General features: G+C 38.4%; 1 protein-coding gene across 1 annotated transcript in view; it reads right to left on the bottom strand.

The window, feature by feature from the left end:
• Positions 1-5,559, bottom strand: part of RFX6 (regulatory factor X6) — a 57,590-nt gene extending 52,031 nt beyond the window's left edge. The window contains exons 1-3 of the mRNA XM_032862551.1: positions 5,337-5,559; positions 4,871-5,027; positions 2,004-2,127 (exon numbers count right to left, since the gene is read on the bottom strand). Coding sequence (XP_032718442.1) covers positions 2,004-2,127; positions 4,871-5,027; positions 5,337-5,559 — 504 coding nt within the window. The remainder of the gene's footprint in view (positions 1-2,003; positions 2,128-4,870; positions 5,028-5,336) is intronic.
• Positions 5,560-13,624: the final 8,065 nt, after the last annotated feature.

Here is a 13,624-nt window from a genome sequence, read left to right as displayed (position 1 = left end):
GAGTATATTTAGTCTGGAAGAAGTAACATCGTACATATACCATATTGATAAGCAATAATATATTATCAGAGGCAGGAAGATACTTTTCTGATGAGATTATTTCACTGTTCTTGTCTCAATTTCCAGGGTGAATCATGCCAGTATCTGATGTTGCTTAATATGACTACCAAAGCAACTGTTACTTTATTTATGTACTTAAAGAAAAAATTTGATTATCTTTATAATAATTTTATCCAGAGGTTTGCCACAATTATATCTCCATCTCCAACCCTGCCAGAACACAGGAAATGTTCTTTACCTTACCAGATCTCCACAACAGTGTTTTTTTTTGTTTTTTATTTTATTTAATAATTTTATTTTTTATAAACATATATATATATTCTTTTTCCCCAGGGGTACAGGTCTGTGAATCTCCACGTTTACACACTTCACAGCACTCACCATAGCACATACCCTACCCAATGTCCATAACCCCCCCCTCCCAACCCCCCTCTGCCCAGCAACCCTCAGTTTGTTTTGTGAGATTAAGAGTCACTTATGGTTTGTCTCCCTCCCAATCCCAACTTGTTTCATTTACTCTTCTCCTACCACATTAACCCCCCATTCCACAACAGTGTTTTAAATGTTTTCTTCTCTATGTTCCTCTCTCTAAAATTTGCTAAAAATTGGCAATAGCAATTAAAAAATGAAATCTTTTCTATTGGAAACAGGAAATTGTAGGATATCCTAAGGGCTCCATGCCAAAGTTCTTATAAATGTTCACTTCTTGAGGACTGGTTCTGTGGTTCTAATCAGATTCTCAAGGTGCTCCATGACTCCCCAAACAGTTAAGAAGACCCCCATAAGTTGGACTCATTAAACAGCTGTGCTAAAGTGGACATTAGAAATTGCCTTACACAACTTCCTCATTTTAGGCAGTGAGTGAACTGAATTTCAAAAAGGTGAAGTGCTTTCAGAAGGTCTGACAACAAATTAGTCACCGTCTAGGCCAGAACCTAAATCATGAGATTACTATGCAGCATATCACACTGACTCCCATAAACAGATAGGTTTTCATATTAAATTTATAAATTACTTTATATTTTATTTTTATTATTTATTAATTATTATTAATTATTTATTAATTATTTTATTATTTTATATTATTTTATTTTAAAAAACTGAGAAGCCAGACTATAGCATTCATTATTTCCTGGACAATGAGTCCCTCTACAGGTTAAAATTTGGATTTCAGTTTACATGAGATGCCATCTTTGAAGCTTAAGCTTCCTACAGTTTTTCTGCACTATCCTTGGTTTCTTAAGACAGCCGAGCATGAGAAGAATCTCAAAGAACAAGGCTTTCCTAAGAGATTGATATTGTTTCCTGGTTCTCAAAATAAGACCAACATATATAAATAGAGTAATGCCAACTCTGTAGATTCCCATCCCAACCATATAGGTTGGGCAGAAAGGAATGTGTTTAAATGAGCAATATTTTATCAATCCTCTCACAACGTCTTGGAGTTTGGGGTATATTTGTACTCAGAGTGAAGTGGAGAATCAAGGGAACTCTTTATAAAAGAAAGTAAAAATCTATTAAAAACCCATATACTTGAACCAGCGAAACAAAAACCACAATCACCAATTGCATCCACAAGATACTTGTCACCTCTACTTAATTTCGCTTCTCAGTACAGGCCATTACCATACTTCTTAACACATTCCTCTTTGAAGGGAAATATCACTCCTCAAAAGGAGATGCCTTTAATGTCGCATGAAGTCTTCTGATAGCCAGGGTTCTAATATTCAAAGCATAAAGTAGTTCAAGGTAAAACCTATAGTAGGTAAATCAAGATAAATCACATAGTAGTTTCAAATACACCCGTAAGAAATTTCATTTATGCTCATGAGAGAAATTTCTGAACATTCTACATGAAAACTTGCTCAGATGAATATGTTTCTACACTGTCTACCTGATATGACTTTGGTTGTTAAGTAGTGTAGCTGGTACATGTCATTTACCTTTCCAAAGGTGGCTGCACAGGCTGGCTCCAATTTCTCTTTCCTGCAGAAATCTAAATAGTGTGCATAAAGGATACACCGTGGAAGGCAGACTCCCTCACATACGATGTAATTCTCTTCAAGCCTAAAAAAAAGAAAAGGCAAAAAATTGGGTCCAACCTTTCCTTTATTTCTCCTTTCCTTTCCCCTTTTACATTAGTCTAATGACTGCTTTGAATACAAGCTCTATATAAATGAGTTCATGAGTGGGCCCAGGTAGATTTGTTTTATTCTGGATATTATTAAAAGTCAGATCACAAGAACTAATGTTAGAGGAGCAACAGCCCTAGTGAACACCTGTTAGTGCAGTGAAAATACCATGGTGAACATAATACCACTCCTCCCTGGTCTATATCCCAAAGAACAAGTCCTACTTCTATGGAAATCCTCCCTGGGAGGTAAAAATGGGAATGGTGAAATTGAAGACGACTTTTTTTTAAGAAGATGTTCTCAGCCCTAAAAAGCCGCCAGGTTTTAGGCCAGCAAATACCTACAATCTGACTTTCACTCACAAAGTAGTTCTGAACTCTAAATGGTTAGGGAAGCATGATGATACATTTATTTGCAAAATACTTCAGAATAAACTCACATCACTTAAGTCTGAAATGGTACTGATCTATTTCTCCTCCTCCGCCTTTTGCTGTGATCAGTACTGTAACAACCTAAACCATAGCATACACTTGAAACAACATGTATGTCTCTAAAGACATTTCCAAACTGACATATATAAATTCAACTCTGTTATAAATATAATTATGCAAATTTTGAAAATTTAGACATAATTCTATTTAACTTGAATGTCTACAATTGCAATTAAAAGTGATAATATAATAAATATAATAAATATAATGTAACAAATGTGATAATACATATTTGCTAGAAATATCTGCATAGCATTCAAGAACTCAGAACTTGTAGATTATAGTCCCAGTTTTTCTAATAATTTAGTAGGTGATTTTGACCAAAATTTGTGTATACCCATTTTATGTATAGTAAAATTATAATTATTCCTATATAGGAACAATGCAATAAAGAGTACGCTTTCAAGATTAAAATTGAGTTAAACTATCCAAGATCTCTGATTTAACAAATTCCCAAGACACAGAAGATAAAAGCTAAAAGAGATGTTCATCAGATGTAAAGCATCAGATGTCCATTTTTCCATGGAGAAAGAAAAAAAGAACCAAACCCCAGTAAAATTTGCATGCATGAAACCAAACACCTGGCTGACGGTTGAAAACTGGAGTTACTCAGCTAAATTTTTCACTTTATTTTTCAGTTGTAATTTTTAACCTCCCTAATAGTCTACACAATCTTAAGGGAAAATTCTCAAAATACAATTAATTCATTTCATTTTTTTAAAAAAAATATGCATTAGACTCTTTTACAGGAAAGGGTATGGAAAATTCAAACAAAAATTACAGAATTTTATAGTTTCAAAAAATATGAAAACACTAAGAAAACATTCAACTATTTAAAGATTGTATTTTAATGGCATGTATGAAATGTCAACTTTTCTGCCATTTTAATGTTTTTGTAGGCATTGTCATTATCTTCAAAATAATCCTAGCCATGAGTACAACGTTAATTTGGGGTATGATATTTTTCCCTTAATTAAAACCCAATTATATTTATAAAATGTTTTAAAAAAGTTTGTTTCCACTCAGTTGATTCGAACTGAAAAACTGTAAGTGATCACTCAACAGCTCTCCAAAATGTATCTTTAATCAACACTTCTGCTCCAATTATCCTAATAAAAGAGTTGTATCCTAAATATTCCAGATAATTAACTCAACTATTTACTGCTCCAGTGTATTTTTAACCAGTAAGTCTGACATCAACTTCAACAGTTAAGTCATAACCTTAGAAGAATATTCAGTTCATATTTCAAACATTTGAAAAGGTTTAAGTATATAGTACAAAAATTTAGTACATGTGAATTGTAACCCAAATAACTGAAAATAAAATTTAATAGTTTTTGTGGTAGTTTCTTAGATACTATTTTTTCTACTGTATTTTTCTAAGGTTTAGATCATACTTTACATATAAACATTGTATACAACCTATCAGTAAATAGACCTTTTTAATTATTTGCTTGTGATTTGTAATTCAGGAGGAAATTTTTACCTTATTTCTTCATAGTATGTGGGAAAGCTTAGAGTTTTTACTTTAGATCTCTCTTCCTTTTAGATAATATTACAAAATGCCTACTGTACATAGAAAACCAACTGGCAAACTCTTGGTTCTGAAAGATTTTCCACAAAATCCAATTCGCAGGTGTTATAAAAATAGTTGAACAATTATTTAAGTTACTAGTAAGATTTTAACTGATTTTTCTATGTCTTCTAATTCAAACATACTTCACCTAACGACCAATACACAATTGTTAATTTGCCCTCATATGGATAAAGAATATTAAGATCCTTCCTCCTCATAAGTCGTTTTAAAGAATCATGTTTTATAAACACAAAACTACCACATAACAGATATCTAAAGGTCAAATTGATTGTATGTTATGCAAAAAAACATAAAAACATTCATTATTGCTGACATTTGACAAAATTATAGTTTGGGTCAATAATGAACAAAGTGATGGGGTTTTGTACTGCATATCATTTTTCATTAATACCAGAATACATCTCCACACCAAATACTCAGTGGGGGAAAAAAGGATAAATTTCCTATTGGCATTTTAAACTTTCCCTGAAAGGTTTGAGGGAAAAGCAAATTGAGAAAAGCGGATTCTGAAGATTTTTTTTTTTTTTTTTTTTTAAGATACCGACTTAAGACTCAACAGGTGCTGAAAGGTACCCCCTTGGGAGTCTTACCACTGCAGGGTGAGCTGAGTCTGCTTCTTTTTATCCTTCATCATCTGCGTGATGGTTTTTTTCTGAGAGAGGTGTAGATCGGCTGCTTTGGTTTTGCTGTCGTGACTCTCTCCATCTTCTTCTTCAGAGGAAAAATTACCATTGCTCAAATGCATTTCTGATTGCAAGTTGAAAGGATGATAAAGAAAATCAGAATGTGAAAATCAATTAAGTAGTCTCTAAATGTACCCTGGCGTGAAACGGGGTGATCTAAGGGGCGGGGAGGGCGGAGCGGTGAGAGGAGAACTACGCAAAATCCCTTAGAGTTAATTTTTAGTTGACATTTTCCTGGGGAAAACACAAAAATCTGGACTTGAACGTTGTACATGCCTGTTATGTTTGCGGTGTGTTTACTTTTATTATTGGATGCCCTTTTTAGAATTCACCCGCTTCCCAGCCACACGCCCCGCGGGTCCGGAGCACTCACCTGATTTAACTCCCGCCGTCAGCTCCGGGTCTTCCCCTCTCTCCGCACTGCCCAGGGCGCCCCCGGGCTGCGCTTCAGCCGCCAGGTACACCCTTTCCTCAGGGTAAATGAGCAAGCCCTTGCCCAGGAGCTGCACGCAGCACTCCTCCGGGGCCTCAGGGGAAACTTGGGGCGAAGACTGCGCCTGCAGGAAGGCGTCTTCCAGCACCGGGACCTTGGCCATCCTCCTGGCCGTGGGAGACCTGGGCACCCGCCGCTCGGCCGGCGCCCCGCGGAGCCCAGAGTCCAGGGCGGGGCGGGGCTGGGCGGGGCTGGGGACCTGCGGCCTCAGGGGCGGGGGCGGAGGCAGCAGGCTCCCCGGTCCCCTGGCCTCGAGGAGAAGGAAGCCAGTGCCCAGGTACAGCTCGGACCTGGGACCCGGGTGGGCCGAGGCGGGACTGCCTTTCTCCACCTGTCTAAGGTCCCGGCAGATGCTTAACTCGGAGCTCACTTCCCCAGCTGCGTCCGTCTCACCGGGAGGCCCCGTCCCCACCTCTCACCCCTTCTTTCATCCCTTTCTCACTCACAGCGTGCGCAGGGCCGGAGGACACTTTTCACACTCAAAACTCCCAGAAAGGTCCGAGAAATCCCCACTCTTTTGTCCGAGGGAAGCTTGGCTGCAGCTGTCCCCATCCCTAGTCTCTTCAAACACAAACGACGCCCTGACTGAGCAGCCTTGATTCTTCGAGCCAGGTAGAGGAGGACTGGAGAGCATGGCTCAGTCTTTGCAGCCCTGAGCCTGGTTTGCTTTTTCTCGGATTAATTTTAGGGATTGGTGAAGGCTCTTCCAGAGACATGGAGACAGACGCCATTGTGTCTCGCTCCTGTCCAGACTACCATGCTCCTGGGTGTACAAGGGCTCAGAATCCCAGACCTCACCTCTTTGGAGGATTCATTCGCTCCCTGCAGTATTTTGGGACTTAAAGCATCCCTGACAAGTCCTTAGCTATTATACCTAAGGATAGTGCAATGGACATTTGTTGAGATGAAGGATGAAATCGCCCTACTTCATTTCCAAGCCAAAATGACAAGAGAGTCATGTGGAGTGCAAAAAAAATGATGACTTGTGCTCTTTCTAAGAAGGAGAAATCAGTAGAGAGTTGGGGTGTGTGTTGCCTGACTGCCACAGAATCTTTCATTCCTTCCATCTTCTGCTCTTTTGACGTGTGTCCTGTGCCTACTGTATGCCTAGTGCTCCCCAGAAAGGCAAGGAATCTGCTTTGGCTCACCTTCCCTCACCACAGCCAACAACCTGCCATCTTCTTGTGGAGCATTAGAGAGAGAAATCACCCCTGAACTTGAATTTAATATTAAACTACATCAAATTTTACTTAGGAAAAACCAAAGTGGGACTCATGGTGGTAGATGGGTGAAGGGTGAATTACAGAGAGGAGTAATATAATCTAAGAGCATTACCCGGCTTAAGCAGCTGAGATTACCTATATTTGAACATTATCCTATTTTTAGCATCACTTGGGAAAGGCATCGCTTTGCTGTCAAAAGTTTTCAAAACTGGTGGCATCATCAGATACCTGATTTCAAGCTTTACTACAAAGCTGTGATCACCAAGACAGCATGGTACTGGCATAAAAACAGACACATAGACCAGTGGAACAGAGTAGAGAGCCCAGATATGGACCCTCAACTCTATGGTCAAATAATCTTTGACAAAGCAGGAAAAAATATATAGTGAAAAAAAGACAGTCTCTTCAATAAATGGTGCTGGGAAAACTGGACAGCTATATGTAGAAGAATGAAACTCGACCATTCTCTTACACCGTACACAAAGATAAACTCAAAATGGATAAAAGACCTCAACGTGAGACAGGAATCCATCAGAATCCTAGAGGAGAACATAGGCAGTAACCTCTTCGATATCAGCCACAGCAACTTCTTTCAAGATATGTCTCCAAAGGCAAAGGAAACAAAAGCAAAAATGAACTTTTGGGACTTCATCAAGATCGAAAGCTTCTAAACAGCCAAGGAAACAGTCAAGAAAACAAAGAGGCAACCCACTGAATGGGAGAAGATATTTGCAAATGACACTGCAGACAAAAGGTTGATATCCAGGATCTATAAAGAACTTCTCAAACTCAACGCACACAAAACAGATAATCGTGTCAAAAAATGGGCAGAAGATATGAACAGACACTTCTCCAATGAAGACATACAAATGGCTATCAGACACATGAAAAAATGTTCATCATCACTAGCCATCAGGGAGATTCAAATTAAAACCACATTGAGATACCACCTTACACCACTTAGAATGGCCAAAATTAGCAAGACAGGAAACAACGTGTGTTGGAGAGGATGTGGAGAAAGGGGAACCCTCTTACACTGTTGGTGGGAATGCAAGTTGGTGCAGCCACTTTGGAGAACAGTGTGGAGATTCCTTAAGAAATTAAAAAAATAGAGCTTCCCTATGACCCTGCAATTGCACTACTGGGTATTTACCCCAAAGATACAGATGGAGTGAAAAGAAGGACCATCTGTACCCCAATGTTTATAGCAGCAATGGCCACAGTTGCCAAACTGTGGAAAGAACCAAGATGCCCTTCAACGGACCAATGGATAAGGAAGATGTGGTCCATATACACTATGGAGTATTATGCCTCCATCAGAAAGGATGAATACCCAACTTTTGTAGCAACATGGACGGAACTGGAAGAGATGATGCTGAGTGAAATAAGTCAAGCAGAGAGAGTCAATTATCATATGGTTTCACTTATTTGTGGAGCATAACAAATAGCATGGAGGACATGGGGAGTTAGGTGAAGGGAGTTGGGGGAAATTGGAAGGGGAGGTGAACCATGAGAGACTATGGACTCTGAAAAACAACCTGAGGGTTTTGAAGGGGCGAGGGGTGGGAGGTTGGGGGAGCCAGGTGGTGGGTATTATGGAGGGCAGTATTGCTGGAGCACTGGGTGTGGTTCATAAACAATGAATTCTGTTACGCTGAAAAGAAAAAAAAAAAAAAAAGTTTTCTCCCTACCTGGTACCTCTTGCAGCTGGGTTCAGGCTGGGGCTACCCACCCATCCATGCACCCAAAGGTCAAAGGTCAGAGGCTATTACCTGCCCCGCCCCCCAGGGAAAATTTGTTTATCAGTCTCCTCCACTCAGTCCCCCAAAGCCCCAGAACTTTCTCAGTCCATGGAGCTTAGCTCTACAAGTTTAGAATGTTTCCCCTTATAGAGACACCCTCAGACTCATTGTGTAAAAGTTCTAGGGATTAACTATGTGTATACAAAAAGACTCTCTACTTATATCACATAATCAGAAAAAAAATTCAGGGAAATTGTTGGGAATTCTTTTTGAACTTTTAAAAATACTGACCTCTTGTTATCCAGGCCAATTGTGTGTGTTTGGGTGTGGGTTGTGTAAGTCATACAGACACTAAATGAATATCTGGCAATTATCCAGTTGAATTGAACAATGGAAACACAAATCAAACTAATTTAATGCCCTTAGTGCACTTTTTGCCTAATTTTAAGTAAACCATCTGCCAAACAGTATACAATTAAGTTCTGTGCTCCTAGTCAGAAATATAAATTAAATAGACCTATAACACGTGAAGAAATTGAATCAGTAATCCAAAATGTCCACAGAGGGGCGCCTGGGTAAAGCAGTCTGTTAAGCAACTGCCTTCTGCTCAGGTTGTGATCCCAAAGTCCTAGATCTAGCCCCTTAAGTCTGAGCCACATGAGCCCCATGTTGGGTTCCCTGCTCAGTGGAGAGTCTGCTTCTCCCTCTGGATGCCCACCCTCACACTTGTGCCCTCTCTTTCTCTCTCTCTCAAACAAATAACCAAAATCTTTAAAAAACAAAACAAAACACTTCCACATAGAAAAAAAAACTTTCACATAGAAAACCCTAGGACAAAAGCCTTCACTGGTGAGTTACACTAAATCCTAAAAAAGAATTAATGCCAATTCTTCTCAAACTTATAAGAACAAGTAAAATCAGTGCTCAAGGCAGGGTGGGGAGGAGTGTCATTACCCTAATTTTTAATTTTTAATTAGTTTAATTAACTTGAGTTCATGAGACCAATGTTTTAAAGATGTAATGATAAATAAGTCATAAGATCTTAGGCAGGAAAATAGGTAAATATGGAGAATGATCTCTTAAATAGTGATTCTTTTTTTTTAAGATTTTATTTATTTATTTGACAGAGAGACAGTGAGAGAGGGAACACAAGCAGGGGGAGTGGGAGAAGGAGAAACAGGCTTCCGCTGAGCAGGGAGCCCGACACGGAGCTCATCCCAGGAAATCATGGGATCATGACCTGAGCTGAAGGCAGATGCTTACTGAATGAACCACCCGGGCGCCTCTTAAGTAGTGATACTTAACACTTAGTTTTTTAAATTCCCTTTAAGAAATTTATGTAAACCATCAACTCTCTCCCCAGAGGAGGGGAGAAGGCTCATGAATATACTCACATATTATATATGCAAAATTCTGTATGCAAGTAGACAGATCCTGAGTTTTAAAAAAACTAAAAAAGTTTATTCAGTTTTTTAAAAAGGTCATAATGATATCTGAAACAGGAGATTCTTGGAAGTTCCAATGATAGTGTCTTTGTGACTGGAAGCAACACATTAAAGGGGAAAGGAAAAGGAATTTGGAGTCACACACATTTGCACTCATTCTCTTTGTGACTTTGGGTACTTAACCTTTGTTTCCTTCTCTCTAAAATTTCTGAGCACTCTTTCCCCAGCTTCCAACTCCATTTGTTTTCAGTCACCAGCTCCACCGCCACCACCTGAGAACAGGGACTGCCCTTGGTTACCAGACCACCATTGCCCACAGTCAGAGAGAGCCCAAGAGCCTCAGTGTCTGCACACTCCATGGGTATCCTTTAGCCAATAACTGGTGCTTAGGGAGAGTAAAAGCCTAGTTCTCTGACCTAACAGTAGATAAGTCAGAGTTGCAAGTTACAACTCAGAGCTCCTTTGTGGAATTACGCTGAAGCATCTTCGGCTGGACTATTCCTGAAATCCCATCCTTGTTTGGTTTCCTCCCCTTCACTGTCTTGCTACCTCTACTCCTTTACCTGGTTCTCCTGGAAATATTTCTTTAAGAATCACTTGTAGATGACTACTTCACTCAAGTTCTGCTGACAGAAACATCACATTATAGGGTTTATGTAAGAATTAAATAAAATATTATAAAGACTAACCTAATACAGTGCCTGAAACAGTAAGCTCTCATAAAAGGTATCTAATACTTCATTCTGCAACTTAGATCTCCTTTAGTGCTCATAGGCAAGGAAGAAATTTTTTCTCTTTCATTGCAAAATGATTCTGAAAAACATCTTTCTCCTTTCCTAGACTATTCCTGGGCGTAGTATAATCCGGAGGTGTCATCACTATGAAACATGTGAAATCACATGTCTCCTCTAATTTTTCTTCTTTTCACCAAGACTGCTTTTTAAATATAGAAAAGACTTCTTATTCTGCCTTCAGGTAATAAATTTCATGTAGTTGTTACTTTCAAATAAAAGTAAGGTCAGTTATAACTAACAACACAGCCCCAAAATACATGAAGCAAATACTGATTTTGACAAAGACACCAAGACCCTTCAATGGAGAAAGAATAAACTTCAACAAATGCTGCTCAAAAAATCAGATATCCACATGCAAGAGAAACACTTTTCCACATGAATTGGAAACTCTCCCTCATGCTGTATACAAAAATGACAACAAAACAGATCAAAGACTTAAATATAAGAGCTAAAACTGTGCAACTATTAGAAGAAAATCTAGGTATAAATCTTCATTGCCCTGGGTTAAACAAATATTTCTTAAATATGACACCCAAAACACAGGCAATAAATGAAAAAATAGACAAAATGAACTCCATTAAAATGTGTGCATCAAAGGACACTATCAAGAGAGTGAAAAGACAACAAACAGATTGGCAGAATAGTTGAAAATCATCTACCTACTAAGAGGGTAGCACCCAGAACATACAAAGAATTCTTACAACTTGATAATCAAAAGATAATAGCCCAATTTAGAAATGGGTAAAAGATTTGAATAGACATTTCTCCAAAGAAGATATACAAACAACCAATAAGCACAGGAAAAGATGCTCAATATCGTCAGCCTTAGATAAATGCAAATCAAACTCACAGTAAGAAAACCACTCACTCCCACTAGGATTAGAATAGCTATGACTTTTTTAAGAAAGAAAATTAATGTTGCTGAGGATGTGGAGAGAAAAGAACCCTTGTGCACTGCTGGTGGGAATGTAAACTGGTGCAGACACTGAGGAAAAGAGTTTGGCAGTTCCTTAAAAAGTTAAACAGGGTGCCCAGATGACCCAGGAATTCCACTCCTAGGTTTATGCTCAAGAGAACTGAAAACATACATGTTCACACAAAAGCTTGTATGCAAATATTTGTAGAAGAGTTAAGCATCAGAGTAAATTAGATGCAAGCCAAATGCCCATCAGTTGTTGAACAGATCGATACAGTTTGACATACCCATAAGAAGGAATATTATTCAGCCATAAATATAATGAGGCACTGAGACATACCATAATATGGATGAAGCTTGAAAACATGCTACATAAATAAAGTCAAATATAAAAGGCCACATATTGTTTGATTCTATTTATGAGAAATGTCCAGAATAAGCAAATCTGTAAAGAGAAAGTGGATCAGGGATTTCCAGAGGCCGGAGGGAGAGGGTGATGGGGAATGACTGCTCGGTGATTATGGACTTTCTTCTTTGAGTAATGAAAATGTTCTGGAATGAGAGGTGACAGTTGCCTAACATTGTGAGGATGCTAAAAACCACTGAAGCATACACTTCAATGGTCAAAATGGTGCATTTTATCTCAATAAAAATTTTTTTAATAAGCAAAGTCAGGTTTATAAAGAAACTACTTAAGAATCTGCTACATTCTTACCAGATAAAAGTCAGTAGTTTGGACAAACTTCACAAGCTTATTCTTAAAATATGAGTCATTACTTTTGTCATTGTCCTGTAAATTTCAACGAATTATATCTTGATTCCTTCTTCAAGTCTCATTTCTTCGTCCTTCAAACTTGGTTGTGCTGTGTTAATTTAATTTTCTCTTTCTCTCTTTTGTGTTTACTGCATGTAGGATGAGAAGGAAATAATAGGAAATAGGGAATGAAGAGGAGAAGGGAGAGGGAGGGTTAAGAAATGATTGAAAAGACTGAAGGAGTAAGTAAAATAAAAAAAGGAAAGATGAAATTCATCCAGTTAGAAGTTAGGAGACGGAGCTGATGGCTTTAGTCTCTGTAGGGGCAGAACCATTTTTTCCAGAACTGCAGATCAACGCTATAGCCAGATTACATCTGGGCAGTGATCAGGACCAGGAAAGGGAGTGTCTGGCTGGAAATGCAGTGAGTGGTCGGCACTAAGGTGATTTAAAGGAAGAATCAGCACTTCCTGGTGACTAGTGACTAGTGGTCTTGCATGGAACAGAAAAGTTATTTCCCAGATTGCTGTCTTCAGGAGATATCAAAGAAAATAAGAGGACTTCCCATGTAAAATAATTGCTCATCTAATGGCTCTGACTCTGTCCCAGAACATACTATGGTCATTGCCAAACACAATGTTATCAGACAGGCAACTCATGAATAACAGCTACCCCTTTTACCAGCATCATTACAAAAACAGAAACGTGTCTCAAACTCAGAACAGGGATGTCAGCCTGCACTGGGGCCCTGAGCTAATAACTCAGCCCTGAATCACAAGTGTCTCAATTGAGAGCTGCTGAAACCCAGTCCAGTGTCCAGACATTTCATCACATCTTCCTCAAGGCTGTGAGAAGATGCTCTTCTTGGTTTGTAACTTTCCATATTGTAAATTCTACTGAGTGACTGATGCAAGTCACTGATTTGTTGTTCTATGTGTTGTTTAGGGAAATAGAAATGGAAGAAGAGAGTACATGGGTGCTTTTTACATTACACTCATAACTTTTCTCTAGACTAAAATTGTTTCAAAATAAAATTTTAAAAGTGCAATAAGCTTTTTTATCTTTAGTAAAAGTTGACCTATGCTTGTTTATAAAAAAAGATATTTACATAATTTTAGGGATGCATACACATACATAAGATATGTTAAGGCCAAGGAAAGATGTGTTTTTATTATAATGCTACTGTTAAAAATGGAAAGAATACATTTAAAATATTTTAATATTCACTTCTCTAATTAAATTAAGTCACCCTATTTTTATGGAAAGTTACTTTGTTCAAACTTTATGTTCACTG

This window comes from Lontra canadensis, unplaced genomic scaffold (genome assembly GCF_010015895.1).
Source record: "Lontra canadensis isolate GAN:19392208 unplaced genomic scaffold, GSC_riverotter_1.0 scaffold23, whole genome shotgun sequence".
NCBI classification, from domain to species: Eukaryota; Metazoa; Chordata; class Mammalia; order Carnivora; family Mustelidae; genus Lontra; species Lontra canadensis.
This window is presented reverse-complemented; position numbering and strand designations above follow the sequence as displayed.